At 28.3% G+C, this 26,814-nt stretch overlaps 1 protein-coding gene across 2 annotated transcripts in view; it reads left to right on the forward strand.

Annotated features, from left to right (window-relative positions):
* LOC127279018 (ionotropic receptor 75a-like) overlaps positions 1-26,814 on the forward strand; it is a 149,122-nt gene that overhangs the window by 98,416 nt on the left and 23,892 nt on the right. For both annotated transcript variants that reach the window (XM_051301088.1, XM_051301089.1), the window contains exons 6-7: positions 15,333-15,547; positions 17,898-18,112. In XM_051301088.1, the coding sequence (XP_051157045.1) occupies positions 15,333-15,547; positions 17,898-18,112 (430 nt within the window). The remainder of the gene's footprint in view (positions 1-15,332; positions 15,548-17,897; positions 18,113-26,814) is intronic.

The raw sequence follows: 26,814 nt of genomic DNA on the forward strand, positions 1-26,814 counted from the left end.
TCAAGTTCCTCGGCACTTCTCGCACGAGTGGTCGGCGACATTTTGATTTTTTAATTTAATCTCTGCAATATATCGATAAAGAATAAGAATCTATATGATTTATTTTATTTTATTGTACAAAAATGAGAATTTTTATCGAATGTGATGTTTATTATTTAATTTTGTTTTAATTTGAAATAAAATCCAAAATAACTTTGAATTTTTCTGACATTGTGGAAATTGGAGAAAATGAAAAATTAATGTTTTGTTACAACAATCTGTATTTCACACGTTCATTCATCAAGTAAAAAAGAATTTTAAATTATTTTTAATTTTATTGTTTGTTTAGTGACCATCCAAGCACACGCCAGCGACGTCAAATTGTTTAATTTTAATTTATAAATTTGATTTTTATTTAATAATATTCAACAAATTACCGTATTAAGGGTAGATCATTTAAGTTAATTATAAACGCGAGATATAAAATTCATGAATCAATTTTTTTTATTAAATAAATAAACTAATTATAGAATGTTCAATCCGACTATTCAAATTTCTTAAAACCCTTAATATAGGCAATTATTGATTAGTTTCAATTTAAATCGTTATTTACATACGCACATAGTATTTTTATTTCTACTTTATATTTATACATTTCATAAATTTTATTTGATGTAAAATCTGTTTGATATTTATTTTTGTCATCGCTGGCGTGCGTTGGTCTGTCTATTGTGTTTCTATTCTATTATTAAGTGTTGTTATTGAAAAGAGAAATTTTGATTTTAATTAAATTTGATAGTGTTATCTGAAATTTCTTGAATGATCACTATTAGTCACTCATGCTTACATACCAAAATACTCATTATAATTTGTATATAATTTTGAAAATTATTTTGAGAAATGATTTTTCTTTGTTAATTTTACCGTTATTAAAATTGATTTAATATATTTTGAAATTTATTATTTTTATATAAATGAAAGAAAAATTTAGAAAAATTTATGTTTTTAATTTTTTTATTAGAAAAAATATTTTTATTGAGAAAATTTTAATTTTAGAAAAAGATTTTAATTATTGTTTTTTTTTATTAGAAAAGAAAAAAAAATTTTATTAAAAGGAATACTTAATTTCGTGTGATGATGATGATGCAGATGTTGACGTCTTTGGAGATTCTCGTCGTCTCTCGAAGATGATGTTGCTCAGTTAATAGATGTCATCGAAAATTTTAATATTGAATTCTGCTGCCTTGATTTAATTCCTGTTGTTTCGTCATGAACTGCATGCTTTGTTTGAACTCCCGGCTGCTATACATCAGGATGGCCCAGGATCGTCATCGACGTTGAATGTATTAATTTTTATGTTTTTCAATTCCGAAAAAAAAAATTATAATATCAGTATTTTTGTGTTACTGTATTATTTATTTAATTTGAGCGAGAGACTTTTCGACTTTTAGTTGTTAGTGGGCTGAATGAAGTGTTGAGTCGCGGCGTGGTCTTTATGGCGTGGTGTCAAAAAATTTCCAATTTTTGCAAATTTTGGAAAACTGATTATATAAAAATTTGTATCGAAATTTTTAGTACTTGCATGATACTTTCATTTGACTTATTGTTGGAGATGAGAGAGATACATCCAGATGAATTAACCTTCCAGACTGCCATGTGCTGAGTTGATTTGCGTTGGCGTCCATTTTTGCATTTTCAGAGTATAGTTGGTCGTCCAATAAATCGGGGTCACCAATGTGGATAATTGGTATCCACTGACTCAGGAGAAGGTGCTTCAGATGGGAAAATGATAAATCTCAAGTTCCGTTAACTCCAATTTATTTCCACTTCGTTAATTGTTAATTGATACGGCCACCGACTCTCCACTCACCACACGTCTATACTCGGCTCAGGTCCGGCGAGAATCTAACCTCGCACTCACTCTCGGATTCACAGGTGATTGTCGCGACACGCGTTCTCAATCGGCGGAAGTTCGGGGGAGAGCTTAAGGCTCATCCCCACAAATGGGATTAATGAAGTAACGTAGTCGACCGCGAAGCGGTCCACGGAAGCGCTAGCAATGATAAAATCAAATGAATGACATTTCAATCAATTTAAAAAAAATGATAAATTAAATTTAGAGAATTAAATTCATTCTTAAATAGATTTAAAAACCAATAAAATAATCAATTAAATTCAAAAGAAATCATTTTAAATTAAATTAAATTCAGATTTAAAGAAAATTCATTATTAAAAAATTTAAACAAATAAATAATTTTGAGATATCATTCATAAATGAGAAATAAAATTTTATCAGAAAATTCTAGAATCAATGTTATCAAAATGGCTGACAGCAACGAATCTCCTATGATTCTCAAACAAATTCTTATTTTTTTGATCTTTTATATATTTTTTATTTTTGTTTCCTTTATTTTCTTATTATTTCCTTTATATATTTTAAATGATATAAATATATTTTTTTATTAATTGAGATTCCCAAAATCAGATTGACGAAATAATATAATAAAAGCGTCTAACTTATACGAAATCACATTAAAGAATAATAAAAAATACGTTGTTTGTTTTCTCCTAGGAGATTTTTCGTTACTACCCAAAAAAAATGAATATCTAAAAAAATAAAAAGATCGGGACAAAAAAGAAAAGTTCGACGATCGGTAAATGGTTTTCATCTATATCTTGACGCTGATTGGTTGAAACTGATCAAGTGCGAAATGCAAATTCGATAATAAATATTGACAAAAATTGTTTCCTTGAATAATAATACTTCTTCTTGATTAACGATTTTAATACGTTAATCCGACGCAAGATGGTAAATCCTTAATTCTTCTCCAATATAAATATTAATGATTTCGGAATTAATATTAAAAGGACCCCGCACGTTTTGCATGGAAAATGGCTTTCAGCCAATTTTTCTGAAACTTTGTAGTTTTGTAGTTTAAGGCCTCCTGAACAAAAAATGTTAATGGCAAAACTTAAAATAATGGACAGTTTTTTTGCTACAATGGCTCAAAGTTAAAAAACAATAGCATTATGGGCATAGACTTTTGTGAATTTAAAACTTTTAAAACTTAATTAAATCTGCTTAAAACTCGTTACTCGGGGGTTTTTGGGGTCGCTGATTACGAAACCGAGTTTTGTTTTTTAAAATTCAAAATGGCGGATCCACTATAGCCGACGATTTTAAAAAATAATCATTGAATTCTCTTGAAAATGGTTATTTGGGGGTTTTCGGGGTCGCTGATTACTATGACGTTCGTTTTAAATAATTCAAAAAGACGGATCCAAAATCGCTTGAATTCTTGACTTTTTTTGCTTTGGGGTTTTTTCTCTATTAATAAAGCAAATTGTTCGTACACATCAGAAAACGCACGAGAATCGCAGAATGAACGTCTATATGCAGCAGTTTCTTTCCTTCGTTTCCTGTCTTTATCTCGCTGCCGGCGACAGAAGACCAGTGTATGACCAGAAAGAGCGTACTCTTGAGAAGTACTGCAATACCATCACGATTTTAACGTTACTGTAACTATTACAATTTGGCAAAGTACCTAAGTATGGAGTCATTGGCTTTTAAATCAGGCGAATTCAAGCGATTTTCCAAAAAGTCGTCGACCTTTTTTGATCAGTCATTTTGAGCTTTGAAGAACAGCCCTCACGTTCATAATAAGCGACCCCGAAAACCCCCGAATAACCATTTTCAAGAGAATTCAATGATTATTTTTTAAAATCATCGATGTTTTTTGATCCGTCATTTTGAGTTTTGAAAACCAGCCCTCAGATTCGTAATCAGCGACCCCGAAAACCCCCGAGTGATGAGTTTCATGCGAATTCAATCAGATTCTAGGAAAGTCGTCCGCCATATTGGATCCGCCATTTTGAATTTTAAAAAACAAAACTCGGTTTCGTAATCAGCGACCCCAAAAACCCCCGAGTAACGAGTTTTAAGCAGATTTAATTAAGTTTTAAAAGTTTTAAATTCACAAAAGTCTATGCCCGAATCTATGCCCATAATGCTATTGTTTTTTAACTTTGAGCCATTGAAGCAAAAAAACTGTCCATTATTTTAAGTTTTTCCATTAACATTTTTTGTTCAGGAGGCCTTAAACTACAAAATTACAAAGTTTCAGAAAAATTGGCTGAAAGCCATTTTCAATGCAAAACGTGAGGGGTCCTTTACAAAGATAATGCCACACTCAAGTAAAAATCTTCAAACTTCAAATTGACATAAATCTAAAACATCAAATATATCATATGGGCTTTGGCTACCCGTAGCAATAGAAGTTTTAAATAGTAATTTAAAAATATAAAAAAGCCTTCTAAAAATCATAATAATTTTGAGTGTTTCGCTAGAAAACGAAGTCAATGACATTTTCAGGGTGATATTTGCATAAAACGTGAAAATACTTAGCATTTCTTAATTATCCAATTAATGGGTACATCGGAAGTGAATATTCAAGAATCCAAATTTAATAATAAAATATATCCAAATTTTTGATAATAAACTTCAAAAATATCCAATCATTGATGACATCAAAATTGAGGTTAGGTTGACCAATACAAAATATATCCAATATAATCAATTTTTTCTCAAAGTTTTTCTTAAATCTTGATATTTTTCTTAATTTCTTGTTTCAGTTGAACGTTGGCTCGAAAATACATAAATAAAAAGGGATTACAGACATTAATTCTTAATATTAAATTATTATTAAATAAGATTTTTCCATTTCTCGAATCTGTAATGTGATTGCGTCTAGTAAATTTTTATATTGAAATATCTTTTTCGGGAATAATAAAGCAAAGTGGTTTAATATATTGAAAAATAAATAAACCTTTGTGATTTGTAAAATTGTAAATTTTACAACGTCACAAGCGTAACATTTTGATTTTGCATCAGTAATGTGCTTATACTCAGGTATAACAAACGATAAATATATCATTAATTGGGATATTTTCCAAAACTTCATTTATCCTTCTTCTTTCAGTTGTAGTGCTTACTTCTTCAAAGGATTTCAAACTTTTACGAGGTTTTCCAGAAGAAGCTGAAATGATAAAATCGCCACTGAGTCATTTACTGTTATTCTTAATAAATGTTTCTTTTTTATAAAAAGAATTTTTCCATTTTGTCAAAATCGTTGGTAAAAAATGTTGATTAAATTTTAATTCAACGTATTCAAACACTTGTGTCCCTAAATTCATATTGGCTTTTTATATGATCTAATAAGTCCAAACTAGTTTTGGGTGCAGTTCCGAATAGCACATACCTCTGATTTCGATAAAACTTGGTATCCCTACGTAATTTGGTGCGCTGATTACGAAAATCATAGTGAAAATTGGCGGAAATTTAATTATCATGGTAAAAACCATAAAAAACACCATAAAATCATGGTTTTTTTCGATTATCTCGTAAAAAACAAAAAACTTCGAAAAAAGTTTTAGACGAAAGTTGTAGATCTCTAAAAAACACACATTTCATGTTTTATGCATTTTTTACCAAAAGTCATTATTTTTCGAGAAAAACGCAAAATAGTAAACACGGCCTTCGGCCGCGTAAGGTACTGCTCGCTTCTCTTTTTAAGAAATCTTGGCGAGAGGGGGTGGATGTGTCCGAAAGTAATTTGCAGAAATTATCATATTCACCATTACTCAGGATCCAACGAATTCCGCAAAATACTTTCGGCCATATCCACCCCCTCTCGCCAAGGTTTTTTTAAAAAGAAAAGCGAGCAGTACCTTACGCGGCCGAAGGCCGTGTTTACTATTTTGCGTTTACCGCTGCTGTAGACTCCACCCCACAATTTCTGCAAATTACTTTCGGACACATCCACCCCCTCTCGCCAAGATTTCTTAAAAAGAGAAGCGAGCAGTACCTTACGCGGCCGAAGGCCGTGTTTACTATTTTGCGTTTTTCTCGAAAAATAATGACATTTGGTAAAAAATGCATAAAACATGAAATGTGTGTTTTTTAGAGATCTACAACTTTCGTCTAAAACTTTTTTCGAAGTTTTTTGTTTTTTACGAGATAATCGAAAAAAACCATGATTTTATGGTGTTTTTTATGGTTTTTACCATGATAATTAAATTTCCGCCAATTTTCACTATGATTTTGGTAATCAGCGCACCAAATTACGTAGGGATACTAAGTTTTATTGAAATCGGAGGTATGTGCTATTCGGAACTATATCCCGTCAATAAAAGGAAAAACAATTAAATAAAACAAAGAAAATGAAACCCTATAAAACAACCAAACAAAAAAAAAGAAAAAAAATCTTTTGACAAATGAACTGATTTGGAAAAAGTGTAAAAAGTAGTTTTAAAAAAACTGATTAATCCGAAAATGAAAACCGAAAAAGTACCACGTGTCAAATCTCACGAAAAATTCGTAATGTTCTACACTGAACAGTCTTCTGTACTTATAATCTTAGAAACGCGGGTTGTTTGTAAGACAATTTTACGAAATTAGAAGAACGACATCTTGCAGCCGCAAAAAGAAGTTAAACATAAATGGAGCGCTTTTTTAAAATAATTTTAGTTCATAAAATGGTGAAAAATAAAGAAAAAAATTAAAACGTCTACCGTGAAACATCAGAAACTGAAATTAACCACAATAACAATAATATTGCATAACCATAATAATAACAAATATATGAAAAATTGATTTCTAGTTTTAAATTATCTTTAGATTTTTGGAACATTAAAATTTATAATATTTATACTCTATTATTGTTGTTTATGTTTAAATGTTCTAAGTACAATAAATTGATAAATTAACAACAATAAACTGTTTAAACAATGGTTAAATAATTGACTTAATTTTTTTTTCTAATTAAATATTTTACTCACAAAAATTTAAATAATTGAGAAAAACTAGAAATTTCTAAGCCTAAGTATAGTAAATTGATTAATTAACACCAATATATTGTTTAAACAATAGTTAAATAATAGACTTTAAATTTTTCTATTCTAATTAAATGTTTTACTCACAAAAATTTAAATAATTGAGAAGAAACTTGAAATTTCTAGCCCTAAGTACTATAAATTGATAAATTAACAACAATCAATTGTTTAAACAATAATAAATTAATTACCTTTTAGTTTTTTATCATCAGTAGATGTTTTACTTATGAAAAGTTGCATGTGAAAAAAACTAAAAATTTCTATCCTAAATTGCAGTTTACGAAAAAGATAACAATAAATTGTTTAAACAAATCAATAAATTGCTATACTTTTTTCCACACATTAAAAACACCCAAATATTATTTTAGTAAGTTTTTTGATTTATTTTCTAAATTAATGAAACAGAAAAAAATATATTTTTACGTTTTTATTATTTTTTATTACTAATTGTTATTTAAAAAAATTGAAAAACCAAAATTTAAAAATCGGCCTGGAAAGATCGATAGAGAATTTAATTACGAAGGAGTAGAAAAAAAGAACAGTTGTTTTGGTCCAAAATTGTGACCTGTGGAGTGATTTGAAACGAAAAAGTACATTTTTTGCCACTGTGTGCCATCGGATGGTGATATTTTTTTCTCTCACAGTTGAAATTAGTCTTGAATACTAAAAGAGCTGAGATTCTAACTCAAAAAAATTAAAATTTACTTTCAATTTAGATTAATTGTAGTAATATTATTTGATATTTATTTAAATAATTTTTAATTTCTGTAAACTGCCGCCTCACAGTGTGTTATTTTTGCAATTTCATGTTCAAAACCTAATGTCTCTTGAACAAATTGACCAAATTGAATGAACCTTGGACCAAAATATAGCTAAATAAATGTAGAATAGAGGAAAATTATAGAAAACCCTTGATTTACTTTTTTGAGCTCTTGGGAGTCGAGTGAAGTTAGCTTTTTTTAGGAAAAAATTGTAAATTGAAGTATACAAACCGGTATATCATAGTAAAACTTTATAAAACAACTTTTTTGTGTTTAATAGATCAATATATTTGAGCGATCCCAATATATCATGTATCTCGAATTTGCAAAGGATCAAGAAACCAGTCAAAAGGAAATTTACAATTACAATGAGAAAATTCATTAAGCAGGATATTTTGAGTGAGTATAAATAGAAATAGCAATAATTAAAAAACAAAGTATAAAAATATTTTATTTCTTTCAATTATAAATATTTAAATCAAAAATATTATATTTTAATACTTACAGTTGAAGATACCTACGAAAGTGACACGAATTCTCTAAGTGATGGGTATTTAACGGAAGATTAAAGAAAAGTAAAGAATTATTTAATTCTACAAATATCAAGTTGTAATAATCGTTGTAACGAGCTTCATATTGAGCATTATATTTGAAGTCTGTGACTAGAAAAATAATAAAACACTACGCTTCGTTGAAATCTAAGAATTTTATAAATATTTTGTCCTCCATATTGGACCCGCCATTTTGCATTTTTAAATTTTGTCATCATATTTGAATTCAGCTTCCTCGAAAACGTTCAAGTACCAAGTCTCATTGAAATATAAGCACTTTTTAAATTTTCTGTCCGCCATATTGGATTCGCTATTTTGAATTTTCAAATTTTACCATCATATTTAAATTCAGCGACCTCGAAAACGTTAAAGTACCAAGTCTCATTGAAATCTAAGCACTTTTTAAATTTTCTGTCCGCCATATTGGATCCGCCATTTTGAATTTTGAAAAATGAACTCTAGTTTTGTATTCAGTGATCTTAAATGCATACAAAAAAGTTGTTTTATTAAGTTTTACCATGATATACCGGTTTGTATACTTTAATTTACCATTTTTTCCTAAAAAATGCTAACTTCACTCGACTCCCAGGAGCTCAAAAAAATAAATCAAAGGTTTCCTATAATTTTCCTCTATTCTACATTTATTTAGCTTTATTTTGGTCCAAGGTTCATTCAATTTGGTCAATTTGTTCAAGAGATATTAGGTTTTCAATATGAAATTGCAAACGGCAACAAGCTTTCAAGAAGGCCTTCTGTTAATTCGCCAATTATATAAAAAAGTAATCAAAATATTTCCAAAAATAAACTCTTTTATCCAATACATGGAAAATCAGTGGCTTGCTAAAACTTTATTAGTTTGCCATTTTAACAACCGAAGAAGAACAAATAATTGTGTTGAGAGTTTCCAAAAAACGTGTCTGACGAGTTAGGGGGCATTCACCCCAATATGTATAGTTTTCTTAGTAAGTATCTGCCTAAAGTGCGGTGGTTTGGATATTCTCTGGATATCATAAACATATTAAAGTATATTCGTAGGCATCTTATGGATATTCTATCGATGCATCGATCCGTAAGATGTCCCAAGAACATTCAAAGTATGTCCTAAGGAAATATCTGGTTACTTATGTTCCTAATGTCCTGAGGATATCCTTAGGCGGTTATGGGGATATCTAAGAAATTCTTTATAGAGGCAGTTTAAAAATCCTAAGATATCTAAGGGACTGTTTCAGGATATCCTGATGTCATGTCCGGATATCCTGAGAATTTCTTTTTCTGTGAGGGTGAATATACTATTGTACATGTTTCGCAGAAATTCTTCAAAAAAATTAATAATGTGATTTAATACCCTTATAATACGTGTTATCCTATGGTTATCCACCGACTTTTAGTATTTTTGATATTTTAAAGATTTTTTTGGAACATCTAAGAATATCCCAGGATAAAGAAACGTTTAAAAATCGATGGATATCCATAAAACGTTCCAGGGTTATCCTCAATATCCCGGTGTTATGAGGGTATTGACTCATACACGCAATATGTATGTCTATGATAAGTGTATTAAAAATCATAAAATATATCAAAACAGGAAAAATGGGAGATTATATTCAGGCAGAAGATTTGCAATATAACAGACTAATAAAAGGATTTTCTCTGCGTAGAAATGTATCACACTATTATTAAAAACGATATGCACATTTTGCAGTGTCAAAATGAATTCCAAACTGAGAAGTAAGAAAAATTTTATTTAAAAATATATACATACATATATACATAAAATACAATAATATAAATCAAATAGGTTTACTCTGGACCAATTTTTGAAAAAAGTTGTGACTCGTGAGTACCAAATTAAGATGAGTACTTTGATAATGGAAAGTTCGTATAAGAAATAAAAAAATAATAAAATAAAGAAATTAATTTTTTCACGGTTTATTTAAATATTTTCATTTATTTCATATAGTAGAAGCAAATGTTGATACAGAGGAAGTGTATCTTCGACTGCAGCAAACAATGTTGGCAAACGTTCGAGAAACGCATTAAATTCAATCGAAATGGAAAAATTAGCACCCACAAAAATCACCAAAAAAAAGAGTACGATAAAAAAAGAAAACTCAAAGCAGCAGATTCGAAAAACTCGAGGAAGAAAAACATAATAATTAGTTCATATTAATACTAAATAATTTATAACATTGATTAATATGTTAATACGTTCGATAATTGTAAGTAATAAAGACTATATTAAACGCAAAAAAAATTTATATTTATATATATACTAGGGGGGCTTCGTCACCCTGCGCGCTTCGCGCGCCAACCCTCTATTTAAATTTACTAACAATATTAAATATTATTTTGATTAAATTTATATTTAATAAAAAGTTTTTAAATTTGAACATCAGAAATTTATTTATATTTTAATATGAACAAAAACTATATTATTTGAACTTGCATCCGTAAACTAAATTTTCATCTATTCTACAATTAAAAAATTAATTAGGAACGAAAAGTTTTTATATGTTTTCAAAGATTAATTTTACCCAAATTCTTTAAATAAAATTTGTTATTTCATTTTAAAGAATTTGTTTCTAAGATGCATCACGGATAACGTCCTTCTAACGTATGACCCTAATTTTGGGGTAATTTCAGATTTTTCTATGACTTTGACCAAATTTTGAGGTTATGTTCGCCTCCTCGCCTATGACCTTCAACGTAAATTTAAGGATATGTTCTCTTTTGATCTATGCCCTTTAAAATTTTAAAGCGAGGGTCATATCTTGACCTCTGATAATAATTTTGAGGTAATGTCCGTCTCTACTTCATTATAAACTTTGGTTTTTGACATATGTCCTTCTAATTTCACTATATTCATGACTATTATAGTCTAATGGCAAACCAGTTTGTCTGTCAGCAAAACGCAAAAATCTGTTTTGAACTCGCTCTATCAAAACTATATATTCGTCCTGATGAGGTCGCTATATTATTAATGCAAATTCAAGTATCAGTCTGACCAACGAGAAGTACAAGCATTTCAAAGCATCGATGTTTTTGAAACGCCTTGAATTTCTGGTGGTGAAGCCCAAGACTCTGGTGGCATTATTTACAGTATATATGATGTGATTAGTAAAGGAGAATTTATAATCAATCAGCACACCGAGGTCACGTATAGAAGATACTCTGGCTAGCACCCCATTACCAATGGAGTACCCACAATCAAATAATTCAACTAGTCTGCGCAATGAAATAACACTACATTTTTTAAAATTAAAAAGCAGATTGTTGCTTGTAGACCATTCACAGAGCCGCTTAAGATCTGACTGTAGATCCTTATGGTCCTGAGTGCAAGATTTTTTCTTAAATATTTTTAAATCATCCGCAAATAAAAGTAATTTAGAAAACGTTATGACCAAATAAATATCGATAATAAATGATATAAAGAGAAGTGATCCCAGGTTTAAACCCTGAGGAACTCCAGAAGATGCGGTAAAAATATCAGAGAAATCGTTACCAACACGTACTGATAAGGTTCTGTCTGCCAAATAACTTTTTATCCATTTTAACAAAATATCAGAAAATTCCAGAGCCTCAAGCTTCGCCAAGAGGATGCCGTGGTCTACCTTGTCAAAAGCTTTATTGAAATCTGTATATGTATAGTGTCAATTTGTTTATGTTTCAAGTTTTCTAGTACAAAATTGGAAAAAATACTCAGGTTGGTCAACACCGATCTTCCCCTCATAAAACCGTGCTGCTATTAAACTATCGAGGATTCTAATTGCTTGTATAAGTCATCATGAAAAATACTTTCAAAAATTTTTGATATTGCACTCAAGAACATTATTGGACGATAGTTAGTGACATTTTTTTTGTCACCGTCCTTATACACCGGAACAACAAATCCTCTCTTCCATATTGTTGAAAATGTACAATTTGTAAGTGACGTGTTAAACAAAATATAAAGAGGCTCGACAAATGAAGAACAGCACGACTTCAAAAGAGATGACTGAATTGCATCTGGACGAGGTCCTTTTATACGTTGAGTGATTTCAATTTTTTCAAAACAGATTCTTTAGAACTAGAAAATACATTAATTTTGTTATCATATTGATTAAAGTCGGTTGCTGAAATATTTAAAGAAGGAGAAGTGTAAACAGAGCTAAAACATGATTTTAAAAAGTTTGCCGCATCGACACCAGATTCACTTATAGTACTGCCATAAATAACCTCATTAGGTATACGAGTTTTATCTTTAAAATTAAGACCATAATTCCAAAAATATTTTGGATTTGATTTTACCGTATTCTCAACTCTGTTCACATAGCTATTATAACATAGTTTAGTTTTTAGTTTACATTCAGCTCGTAGACGATTGAAAGTCAAATAATCTGTCGTTGACTAAGTGGTTTTATATCTAATAAGAGCTGCCGCCTTCTTTAGAGATACTAAACGTCTAGTTTTAAAATTAAACCATGTAGGGTATTTGCAAACATCGCAAGTTTTGATAGAAACAAAATAATCGAAAGCATTATAAATGTATGTATAAAAGCTGGCAACTGCATCGTCTATATTAAGTGAATTCAGAACATTGCTCCAGTCAGTATTTAGTAAATAAATATGTAAATCAGCTAGATTAGCATTTTTAAAATCATATATACCATAAAATCTATTAGTTGTTATAGGTTCAAATCGGTCATTGTAGGATCGTAATGTTTAATTTTGATTTAAACTTTCAATCTTAATTTGTAGAATCGGTATTCTCAATTTTAATTTAATCGTCTATTTGCAATTTGTAGAATCGGTATTACTAATTTTGCTTCCTCGTGGAGGAAGCTTTGTAGCCCTTTCGTTTATAAAAATTTTCAAAGTGGCGGAAACAAATTTTTTTCTTTATAGAAACATGTTATATGAGATCCTGATCAATTGTCCGGATGTATGTATGTGTGTATGTATGTGTGTGTGGATCCCTTTTTTGTTTAGAAGATAACTTTAACAGGTTTTAATGGATTTAGATAAAATTTGGTAGGCTCATTTATCATATTAATATTTTAAATCTGACCAAAGTATTTTAAAAAATACCCAAAAAAAAATTTTATCGTCTTTTTTCCAAAAATTTTTTTTTAATCGAAAAAATTTTTAAATAGAAAAATTTCAGGTTATATATAATAAAATCGTATTCCTTACGTCAAGACAAATCGATCGGTATATATAAAGTATAGTTTTAATTAAAATTTAAAGAATTAATGAAAGTTAAAAAATCAAAAATTCACATTTTGGCTATAAAATTTTGTGATTACTTAAATTTAAGTTTATAAATGAAATAATTGTATTCCTTACATGAAAACGAATCGATTGGTATATATAAAATTTACATTTGAGGTAAATTTAATAAATTAATGAAAGTTAAAAATAGTAAATACACATTTTAGCTGAAAAATTTTGTATTTATTTAAATTCAAGTTTAAATATAAAATAATTGTGTTCCTTGCATTAAAACGAATCGATATAATTGTAAATAATTATAAATTATATATTATTTTTTATTAATATTTAGAAATTTCGGTTAAAATATGAATTTTTGATTTTTTAAATTCCTTTAATTCTTTTTTAACTCAAATGTATAGGTACTCAAATGTTTATATTATTATATTACTTTTGTATGTTTATTTCAATGTTAATGCTTTCTCCACGAGGAAGCAAATTTTATTGCTGATCGTAAAGAGGAAGCAAAATGTTCATGTAATGAACATCTGAATTTACAACTTGTTAATTTAATTGTCTATTTGCAGTTTGTAGAATCGGTCATTGTGGGATCGGAATCTTTAATTTTTTTATAAAGTTTTAATCGCAATTTGTAGAATTGGTCATTGTAGGATCGGTATATTTAATTTTTATATAAACATACAATCGTAATTTGTAAGATCGGTTATTGTAGGAATAGTATCTTTAATTTTTATTTAAACGTACAATTGTAATTTTAAAAATTTGTCATTTTAGGATCAAAATCTTTAATTTTGATTCAAAGTTTTAATTACAATTTGTAGAATCGATCATTGTAGAATCGGTATTATTAATTTTTATTTAAGTTTTCTTTTTCAATTTGTAGAATCAGTTATTGTAAGATTGGTAAATGTAGTATTAAATATTGTGTAATGTTTTTTTTGTAGAATAAGTTCTATATTGTAGGTTAATGTAGGATTGGAAAAGGTTAAACTGACTCTCTGCCCTAAGTTATTAAAAAATCTGTCCATTTTTTTGAATTTTGTCATTTAAATTTTGTGTTCAGGAGGTCATAAACTACAAAATTACATTGTTACAAGAAATTTCACCTAACCCCAAGTTCCCATGTATATGGTTCGGGGTCCTTATTAAATGGTATAAATAATAAAAAATTATTGTTTCTTGATACTACAGAAAATTAAAGTTTAAATGAAAAAACATAAAAACTATAGAATGTTTGGTTAAGTTTTCTATATAGCAAATGTTTGTCTACTATTTTACACAAAAGTGCAACAAAAGTTGTATATTATAGTCTTTGTAAGAAAAAATTAATAAATCCAACGTAATAATTTCAAATAAATATGATTATTAAAACTTATTTTAATAAGTGTAAATGTTTATTATTTTAATTTTATTAATATATTAATATGGGACAGTTATATTAATTATAAATGAGAAAAAACTCATACTGTGTGTATTTCTGCGTAGTCAAAAACAAATGAACAATATTTTAACTATTCATAATTTTCTTCTGTAAATGGAATTCGTAAAAAACAGTTTATTTGACTACTGAAAAACACAATATTGGGAATAGAACTATTATTTCACTAACTCATCGCGTGTTATTTCATCGCGCATTTTAATTAAAAAATTATTCTTATTGTACATTGACATTTAATAAGTATATGCGCATGTGCGTATCGATTGAGAACGATTGAAAACGATTAACGAAATTATACCCAAATCGTTCTGAATCGTGTTAAACTATATCCCGATTGGCAACAATTGCATACGATTGGTTTTCAATCGTTCTGAATTGTGTTAAACTATAGCCCATTTGGCGACAATTGAAAAACGATTCGACAGTTGTTAACTCTGCAGAGAGTTAAAGTATGAATTATTTCCTGTGTATTTAATATTAACAAATATTTTATTCTTATAGTGCTTGTTTTGTCTTCCGAAATCCTGAATCCAAAAACATTAAAGTAAATCAATTTCTATCACCGTTTTCAACGGAATGTTGGTACTTAACAGCAATAATGACACTTTTAGTAAGCGTTCTCTTTTCCATCACATTAACATTGGAAAATATTGCTACCTGTTTGGAGCGTTACAAAATATCGTTATTAACAACCTATGGCACTATCTGTCAACAAGGTATGTCAAATAAATTATTTAGATATGTAAGGTGGATCCAACCTTACTCCATAACATAAATTTTCTTGACTAAATAGGATTTGTTTGAATTTTTATACATTTATTACTGTAGTAGGGGAGGATGGGGCAAGTATAGTTAGTTAATGTAACTAAAACTGTTAATAGAAAAATTACCTTGGTTTAAGACAAGACGATAAAAATCATTGTATGTGTCAAACCTTTTAAATATAAAATAAATGCGTGATTCACATTACCACAATTTCCCCTATTCTAGATAGTTTACAGAATAATTTCTGAAAGTATTAATTTGCGCTGCATACCTTCTAAATCTAAATTATTCACTTTTGACTAATTCAACTGTACCGATTCGTTTATTAAATAAATTAGTAACCGTTTTTACTATTAATAACCCATGTAGTAACTCTTTTGATCTCCAGTCTGATCTTGACCGTTTCGACGAATGGTGTGTCAGGAATCATATAAAATTAGAATTGAACGTGTTCAAAACAGATTTTTACGGTTTGTAGTACGATAATTTAACAAAAATATTTTTAAGTAAATAATTAATTTTTTTTGCACTTTATTTTATTTATCAATTAATTATTTCCAAAAAATTCATTATTAAAAAAATTATTTATTATTAATTAACAACATATAAATTAAAGGCCAATTTCTACAGGGAAATTAACCTAAATTACACAGCCCCACAAAATAAAAGTGTCGGGGTTCGGGGATCAGAGCACCCTACCCTCATGTATTTTGGGCCGCTGAACACGAATTTGAAGTCTATTTTGTTTTTAGGGGCCTGGATTTCTTCCTAACTAATTAATAATAGTAACAATTAATAAAAAGATTTTACCAATAAATTATCTTGGTTAATATATAAAAAAGAAAAATTCATTTTTGGGGTAGTTTACCCCTTTACATTTTTTTTATTAAAAACGCCAAAACATGTAAACTTTATTTTGATCTTGTGGTTAACATATAAATCGCCTTATGGGTACGTATAAAGAAATACGTGTCTTTTAGTTTTTAGTCCTCTACAGCACATATCAAGTTCAAGAAAATCGGCGATACACACCTCAAATACCTTCCTTGTTAGCCAATCAGACAACAATTCTTGAAAATCTTAGCCCGATCCAAGAAACTTCATTTTTGGACCTGTGACACTTGAGGAATTTTGCTTCATATACACTTAAATATATGTAACAAGTAACCTCACAAACTATAAGGCTTTCGCGCCTGAGCCACGAAATCGTAAAAACATCGGAACTAAAATTTTGTAAAATTTTCCACAGTATTTACTTGAAAACAAGACAATAAAATGCTGTTTCCTTTAGAATGTCGAGAAATACACCAACTAAAACTTTTTTCAGTTAAAACAATGAAAAAAAAATAATGATGATAAATTAAATATTAGCATATTTTTTTAAAATAACTTTTAAAATCTTTTCTCGGAAATATCAAAAAAGAATGTAATTTTCATTTGGAGAATTAATAAACACTAAAAAATACACCAGATAAAATTCACCAATTATGAAAATAATAACAAAAACTTTTTTTAACATAACATATCGACACTATTTTACTCATTTTGACAGCCATATGACAAGTGATATATTTTTTTTGTTAGCAACATCGCGAAATTACTCTTGTTGGCAAAATCGCAAAAGGTCTTATGACACGTTACCTACCAAATGACTGTCAAAATCAGTAAAATAGGGTTGATGTGTTATGTTAAAAAAGTTTTTGTTGTTATTTTCGTAAAAAATATGGTCATATTTAATTTATCGTCAATAATTTTTTTTTGATTATTTTAACTCAAAAAAAGTTTTAGCTGGTGTATTTCTTGACAATAATCAATTATACTAAAAAAAAGCATTTTATATTAAATACTGTGCAAAATATTACGAAATTTCAGTTTCGATATAGATGTTGCTGCCTTACTAGGTCCTACCCTTAAATCATCCTGAAACTGTGTACTCAGGGGTTTTTGGGGTCACCAAATACGAGTTTATATCAGTTATTTTATTAAATATTAATAATTGACCCTTTATTTATTTTTCTTTACTCAAAGACAGACTAAATTTCTGTCACAAAATTCATTCATTCTTCCACTTTATTTCGGGATTAAGAAAACTTCAATTGGAAAAATAATACTTTCAAAAATTATTTTATCGACCCTGCATAGGGATTTTTAATATACATCCACTCTTAGTGAAATTTAATTCTATTTATAAAAAATTAATAATTACTCTAGGAATGGAAAAATTTAATTATTATGTAAAATCTTTTATTTATTTATTATTGTAATTACAGTTTTACCGAGTTATTTAATGTTTTATAATAGGTTCCGAATTTTGTCCAGAAAGTCCAGCTAGCAGGATAGGTTTTTTGACAATTGGAATCTTCAGTCTTTTAACTTTTAATTTTTATTCAGCCTACTTAGTGTCTGCTCGATTAAATGAGCCAATGATAAAAATGAATGATTCTCTATATTCTCTGTCTAAAAGTAATTTAAAAGTTGCATCGGAACCACTTATTTATCTTAACTTCTATCTCAAGGTAATGTAAAAATAATTATTAAGGGGTTAGTACCACATCTTTTTTCAAAAAAATCGATTTTATGAAAACTGCAGATTCTTGTAGTGGATATATGTAAAAATGCTATGGAAACTATTATTTTAGTTGGAAACTACGGTAACATATCGAAAAAAGGGATTCAATGTAAAAGAAACGCGCCCACGGAGCTTACTCTTCGCGCGTACAATGTATGCTTATATATATATAGCTATATAAATATAAATATATATGTAAGTACACATATATGTATTATAACGTGTATTTTATTTATTTATTAATTTTATTGAATTTTATGTAATTTTTGATTTTTTATTAATTAATTTTATTGTTAATGTAAGCAAAATACGCGCTACAATTGGTTTATTTTATTTATTACCCGAAGCGCCAGATTATTTTGTGGAAAATAACAAAATTAATTAAGGAGTGAATTTAATAAGCTAGCCCAGCTATTAACAAGGAGAGCGGCTGTGTCAAGAAAATCACCAAAATTTATTTTGAACACACTTTAATTATCAATTGAAACAGGTCCTGAAGGGACCTGTGAAAATATACACTTTGCACAGAACAAAGATCTAATTATTCCACCTTTTAGGTGATCAAATATATCGAAAAGTACCCCTTTAATTGTCAAGAAACTCACCGAAAATACGCCTACGACACTGACTAAATAATATTTTCTACAATAGCACAACCTGTCACTTGAACGCCAAAACGAGAATAATCCAAAATGGCTGTTCGTCGCGTTTCGTCTAGGTGGCGAATCTCGCTCGACTTACAAAAGATACACGAATGGTAATCGATGCGCGACAGACGGTAACTTGGTTAATTATCGACGGTCGAAAAGAAAGTTCAATAGATCACCTATAGAGGCGTTGCACAATAACATGTAAGGAGCTGGATATTAGAACTCCCTCTCCACTCGGCTGAACTCCGTAGAGCTAGTCAAACGTTCGAAAAAATGATACAAATTGAAATTCAAAATTTTGTAAAACACTACATTGTAGGAAATTAAAAGGCGCATCTTTTTTCTGTTTTAAATTTTTTAATAAAACGAATAGTTTAGTTTCTAGAGACCAAAAACTGAGAAATTTAAATTGTTAAATTTAATTAAGTTTTAAAACTATCTAAACTATAATAAAATAGTAGTAACTATTAGTAAGTAACTATTAAAACTATCTACGACAATTATTAATGAACTTTAAAAGTTTTCAATGAATTAATTTAATATTTTACAGAAAACTTCCTTATATAGTGATAAACTAATGTCTCACTGGATGTTTTATGAAGTACAAAGTTCCCCGCAGACATTTTGTCGATGAAAATAAGAAAACGTTATTATTAACTGTTCTCAATTTTTATTAAAAAAAATTTAAACAATTAATGATTTTTTAATTTTTTATTATTTTTTCGCCTTCAGTAGATCATAATAGGTGTACATATCAAATTTCAATCAAATTCATTAAGGGGTTTCCTAAATTTTTTTGGTCAAAAAAATCGAATTTTTTTTTTCTTCATTTTTTGATAGGAAAGTATGTTAAGAATGTGTGGTTAAATCATTAGATCATAATTCGCTCAAAATCTTAAGTTATTTAACAAAATACATATATATATATATGCGTCTACAGATTGTATAATTAACCCTTTCGTGTCCACGATAAACCGAGCGAATGGATTTGCTTGAAATTCGTTACTCGGGGTGTTATTGGGGTCTCTGATTACGAATTTAATGTCAGATTTTAAAAATTCAAAATGGCGGATCCAATATGGCTGACAAGTTTTTTAAAAAGTGTTTAGATTGGCTCGAAATGTCCTACTCGGGGGTTTATGGGGTCGCTGATTACGAATCCGGTGTCCATTTTTCAAATTTCAAAATGGCGGATCCAATATGGCGGACAAATTTAAAAAATGCTTGGATTGAATATGATGACAGAATTCGAAAATTCAAATATAAAAAAGGTTCTTTGGTTTGCTGATAATAAACCCGACATGGTCATGGACATAGTACGGACAATTCATCATATTCATATCATTTCATCATTTTCGAGCAAATCCGATTAGTTTTAAAATTTTTTCGTCCGCCATATTGGATCCGCCATTTTGAATTTTTAAATTCTGACATCATATTCGTAATCAGCGACCCCAAAAACCCCCGAGTACCAAGTTTCGAGTAAATGCAATTGATTTTTAACTTTCATGTCCGCCATATTGGATCCGCCATTTTGAATTTTTAAAATCTGACATCATATTCGTAATCAGCGACCCCAAAAACCCCTGAGTAAGAATTTTCAAGCTGATTTAGTTACTTCTGCTTGACTAATTATAACCTTTTGATATCAAAACTTTAAACACTTTTTTCTCAAAACACTATATTTAAAAATGGTAACCAGTAGAACTCAAAAACCGTTTGACTGATTTCAAAAATTCAAGTTGCATTCGATTCAGTGGAAGTTTTTGCAGGCCCTAAACCTCTAATATATTTAAAATATTCAATAATCAGGTTTTTGTGAGTGATTGATTGTCAAAAAAATGGTGTTTTTTCAGTTTTTTGGGTTCCAAAGCTTGCCATTTTTTTAATTTTTGATTTTTTTTAATATCTCGAGGTTTAGGACCTGTATTAGGTCTTAAACTTTAAAATCACGTTTGATTTTTTTATTTTAGATGATTCTGCGATGAGCTACAGTGGTTACCGTAAAGGACTTTGATTTTGACCAGTGTACATAGCGACCTCTGTAGAAGGAGCATAATAATATTTTTTAAGATCGCAATTTTTTTTTAAATAGTTCTTGACGTATATAGTAACATGTAAAAACTTTTGATCAATTATATTTTAAAACTTATGAGTACACGATCTTTTATAAACCTTCTATTTTAGGGCAAAAAAATTTAGGAAACCCCTTAATAATTGTCGATGATACGATGACTTATGTTTTAAAACTTATTTAAATTTAACAATTTAAATTTCTCAGCTTTTCGTCTCTAGAAACTAAACTATTCATTTTATTAAAAAATTTAAAAGAGAAAAAAAAGATGCGCCTTTTAATTTCCTACAATGTAGTATTTTTCAAAATTCAAATTTTGAATTTCAATTTTTATCATTTTTTCGAACGTTTGACTAGCTTTACGGAGTTTAGCCGAGCGGAGAGCAACTTCTAATATCCAGCTCCTCAAGTGTGTCGAAAGATGGCGATGACCAATGTTTCGACAGGTTCCTGTTATTAAAAGTGGTTTTTTGCTTTCCTGGCAATTTTGAATAATTGGGACACATATCCAATTATATATTCCAGAAAATACTTCCCTTGATGTCTTCCTTCAAGGATGTTTTAGTCGACGATCGACCCGAGAATTGTGAAATCAGGGACTTAACCCTGATTGTCATTTTATGTAAAAGAAAAGTAAAGTGTTAGCTTAATTCTTAATTTTTTTATGATCGGTAAACAAAATCTGACGGTTCGCTCATTAGGGGCCATCCATAAATTACGTTGCACTATTTTTCATCATTTCAACCCCCCCTCACCCATGTTGCACATTTTGCATACATTAGCACCATTTTTTCTATTGAATGTTGTAAATTTTTTTTTATCATTTAATGTCAAAATGTATTTAATTGAGACGTATGAATCTGACTCGGAAACAAATTTATCTGAAAGAGATAATTGTAAAGAAGTTAAGAAGATTAAATATATCATTAACGTTTTATTTTATATATATATTTTTTTTTTTAAATTCAAACAATCATTTTTAAAAATAATAGGTTATGAAATTAGTTAGGTTTTATTTTCAGTAATTTTACATATTTAATATTTTTTCTAATTAATTTTACTTTTTAGTTTTTAATTCAATTTTTAATTTATTGGAGCGAAAGAAACTATATTACATTATTTTTGAATTTTATTATTTTGTTATTGAAAGTAATATTTCAAGTACTTTTCAATTTTTAAAACAGAAAAATAACCCCAAAATGCAACTAAAATCTAGTAAGTATCAATTAAACAATGAAAATTTAATTACAAATAAACAAATTTTGCATACGAAATTTTTTTAATAAACATTTTATTATAATATATAAAATAAATAATATTTTTATCCTAAAATATTAATTTTATTTTAAAGATTGCGTCAATTGTTTTTTCATTATGAATGCAGTTATGCTATTATGCCTGTCTTTCATTGCCAAAACTGCAGTTATGCGATTAGGATTATCACTATTTTCTACATAAATAGTTACTTAAATGATTTTTTATTTATAAAACTTTGAAAAGCATTACTAAATGTTATAAAATCTGGTGTTATCTCAAATTTGATAAAAATGTCAGTTATGCTGTTATGCCTTTCAACCACAGATTTCTTCTTTAGTTTTTGATATTTAAGTTTATTTTATTTTGACTACGTTTATAAAAATGAAAGTAAGGCATTATTCAAAACAATTATAACATATCCCTGGTTTCAACATTAAAAAATACTTACCGTTGACAGATGAAATAATTTTTTATTAAATAATTTTAACCTAATTATTAATCTTTTAAAAATCCCTTAATTATACCGCTTTTTTAACTGTTTAAAATCACTAACTTTACTTTTTTATAATTTAATTCCTAAATAAATTGTGGATATTACAATTTGACAAATCAAAACAATCATTTTACGTAAAACTACGAAAAATGACATTTGACTACGAAGTCAAAATGAAAATGACTTTGACGTCAAAGTTAAATCAAAATACATAATCGCTACCCAGCTTTTAAAAATGAAGTGAATTCAAACATTACAGGCTCTCAGTCCATATCTATAATGAATTTAAAGTCATTTGAATACTAATACAAAAAGTTATTAATAAAACAGAAAGTCATGTTAAAAATAGTTTTTATTTTAATTAACATATTCTATACTAGCTGTTGACCCTGTCTTCGGCGGGTCTCGACATCTAGAGGCACGTGACCAATACCCAACCAAAAATTGCAGCATTATACCAGTACTGCTATTTTTATTGTATCAGTATTATTGCAGTACCACCCTTCCAGTACCGAGATGATATTGAGTCAGTACTAGCTAAAATAGATTTTCTTTTTGTTTAATAATACAAAAATTTCTAGAGTAAACCTGATGAATCTTTTTGTTTAAATACTTTGTTTATAAAAATTTTTTTCACCTTGATTTTATTTTTCAAATTAAAATGTATTTTATTTTGATTTCTGTGGGTAAAATTATTTTAACAAAAAGTTTCCTGAGACCAATTCTAAAACTTTTTGCAAGTTTTTCTTATTGTTTTCAGATATAATTAAATAAATTTGTTTATAAAAATTAATATTTTCTAAAATAAATATTCAAACACTTTTTTCTTGACAACACTTGTTAAAAATTTGTGACGAAATAATTCGTCACAATGCTATTTTCGACTAAGGTGGAGTTTCGCGCGAAAACGAGTTTGTCAGGTAATGTCAGTGCAGTCCGGGACGTGGCACCATCACGGCGGTCACTGTGGAACTAGAGAAGGACGAAGGCGGTCGAAGAAGAGATAGATAGGGCGGTATTCATAGTTCCGACTTAAGCAAGGACTTAAGAAATGCTTGATCAAGACGGTCTTATTCGAATGAGTCGAGCTTAAGACCATATATATTCATAGTCAGAAATAAGCAATTGCTTGTTAAGGGGTTTCCTAAATTTTTTTGGTCAAAAAAATCGAATTTTTTTTTTCTTCATTTTTTGATAGGAAAGTATGTTAAGAATGTGTGGTTAAATCATTAGATCATAATTCGCTCAAAATCTTAAGTTATTTAACAAAATACATATATATATATATATATGCGTCTACAGATTGTATAATTAACCCTTTCGTGTCCACGATAAACCGAGCGAATGGATTTGCTTGAAATTCGTTACTCGGGGTGTTATTGGGGTCTCTGATTACGAATTTAATGTCAGATTTTAAAAATTCAAAATGTCGGATCCAATATGGCTGACAAGTTTTTTAAAAAGTGTTTAGATTGGCTCGAAATGTCCTACTCGGGGGTTTATGGGGTCGCTGATTACGAATCCGGTGTCCATTTTTCAAATTTCAAAATGGCGGATCCAATATGGCGGACAAATTTAAAAAATGCTTGGATTGAATATGATGACAGAATTCGAAAATTCAAATATAAAAAAGGTTTTTTGGTTTGCTGATAATAAACCCGACATGGTCATGGACATAGTACGGACAATTCATCATATTCATATCATTTCATCATTTTCGAGCAAATCCGATTAGTTTTAAAATTTTTTCGTCCGCCATATTGGATCCGCCATTTTGAATTTTTAAATTCTGACATCATATTCGTAATCAGCGACCCCAAAAACCCCCGAGTACCAAGTTTCGAGTAAATGCAATTGATTTTTAACTTTCATGTCCGCCATATTGGATCCGCCATTTTGAATTTTTAAAATCTGACATCATATTCGTAATCAGCGACCCCAAAAACCCCTGAGTAAGAATTTTCAAGCTGATTTAGTTACTTCTGCTTGACTAATTATAACCTTTTGATATCAAAACTTTAAACACTTTTTTCTCAAAACACTATATTTAAAAATGGTAACCAGTAGAACTCAAAAACCGTTTGACTGATTTCAAAAATTCAAGTTGCATTCGATTCAGTGGAAGTTTTTGCAGGCCCTAAACCTCTAATATATTTAAAATATTCAATAATCAGGTTTTTGTGAGTGATTGATTGTCAAAAAAATGGTGTTTTTTCAGTTTTTTGGGTTCCAAAGCTTGCCATTTTTTTAATTTTTGATTTTTTTTAATATCTCGAGGTTTAGGACCTGTATTAGGTCTTAAACTTTAAAATCACGTTTGATTTTTTTATTTTAGATGATTCTGCGATGAGCTACAGTGGTTACCGTAAAGGACTTTGATTTTGACCAGTGTACATAGCGACCTCTGTAGAAGGAGCATAATAATATTTTTTAAGATCGCAATTTTTTTTTAAATAGTTCTTGACGTATATAGTAACATGTAAAAACTTTTGATCAATTATATTTTAAAACTTATGAGTACACGATCTTTTATAAACCTTCTATTTTAGGGCAAAAAAATTTAGGAAACCCCGTAAAGGAAATGCAGCTTAAGAATTTCTTGACCAAGCAAATGCTTAAGATGATCTCATTGAACGATCGGTTTTTTCCGTAAATATTCTCTTGAATCCACCAATAAGAAATGGTTTTGAAAATTCGCCTCAATGCGCCAAGAAATATTTATTCTTGCGTTGTTTTCAATTTGAGTTTTTCGTTTCAGCGTTTGAACGAACAGTTCATTCTGTTATTATAATTGTTTTTATTGTTTTTATAGTTAATAATAATTGACAAATATAAATATTAAATTTTGTGTATAAGGTTAAAAACTGTTTTATTGTGAACAAGTGATTTAATTATGTAAGTATATTTTTAATGTTATTTATAAAAATTTTTTGTGTAATCATTTGAAAAAAGTAACTTTGTAAAATATTTATTCTTATTAAATGTTTGTAATAAAAAACAGAATTAAAACAAAATTCAAAAATATGAACCTGTGAATATATTTAATATTGTTTAAAAGTAAAAATTTTTAATAATTAACGAATGAAATATATTTAAAATTTGATAAATAATGATACATAATAGTAAAATATTCAAAATAATTATCAATATATTAACATTAATATTTTTAAAATTAGGCGTACAATTTGTAGAACACAATTTATTTTTTCTTTTTCAAATTAAAAAGACTATGGTAATTTTTCTTATATCTTATCTTCATTGTCAGAAAAGTAATGAATTATCAAAAGAATAAATAGAAACAAAGTTGAAAATTTGTTATAAACGAATAAACTTTATTTTGTTCTAAGAAATATTTTTCTAAAATAATTTCTTTAATGTTAAATATATATTTTAATTTTTGAAAGTAGAATCATTCTTACTTCTTACTGCTTTCAATGAGATGAGCAAAATGTAACATCTGGATTTTATTGGGGGTAGGATTAAGTCCCTTAACGCGAGCAAAATCTCAATATTTTCAGAAAAAAAGTACCCGCAATAAAAGTAAAAGGATACAAAAATGACTACCTGAAGGGAGAAAAAGTGAAATGTTTTTAATCCTGATGAAATATATTTAGATAAATTTTTCTCCATTATTAAGATATGGTAAAATTATTTGAAACATTTTTATAGATTTTTAAAAAATTATGTGATTTTAATTTTTAATTATTAAATTTAAAAAAAAAATCTTTTCATTATTATTAAATATTTTTAAAAAACCAAATTATACAATTTATAAATGCATACAAATTTTTTAATTTTAAAAATTTGTAAAAAATTTTAAAAAAATTTTAATTTATAACAACTTCTAAAACAATAATTTTTGTCAATTTTCTGAATATATGCGATTGGATATAAATGTTCTTGTAGAAATAAATGTATCCAAATAAATCTCAAAAGATTTTCCCATGTTATTGAAAATCGCAAAAGCGATTGTTCCACCTTGAAAGCTAAGGAGGCTGCGTGGAGTGAAATCGAGGAAAAATACAATGGCTCAGTACTTATTGCAGAGCAGGTAAAAATAATTAATTGTAATAAACAAATTAAATGTTTAAAGTTTGAAATTTTTAAAAAAAAATTTTCTTGCAGAGGTCGGTTAAACAGTTAAAAAAAATGTGGAGCAACATGAAGCTGTAGCA

This window comes from Leptopilina boulardi, unplaced genomic scaffold (assembly GCF_019393585.1).
Source record: "Leptopilina boulardi isolate dan_hultmark-lab unplaced genomic scaffold, ZJU_Lbou_2.1 LbouV2_213, whole genome shotgun sequence".
NCBI classification, from domain to species: domain Eukaryota; kingdom Metazoa; phylum Arthropoda; class Insecta; order Hymenoptera; family Figitidae; genus Leptopilina; species Leptopilina boulardi.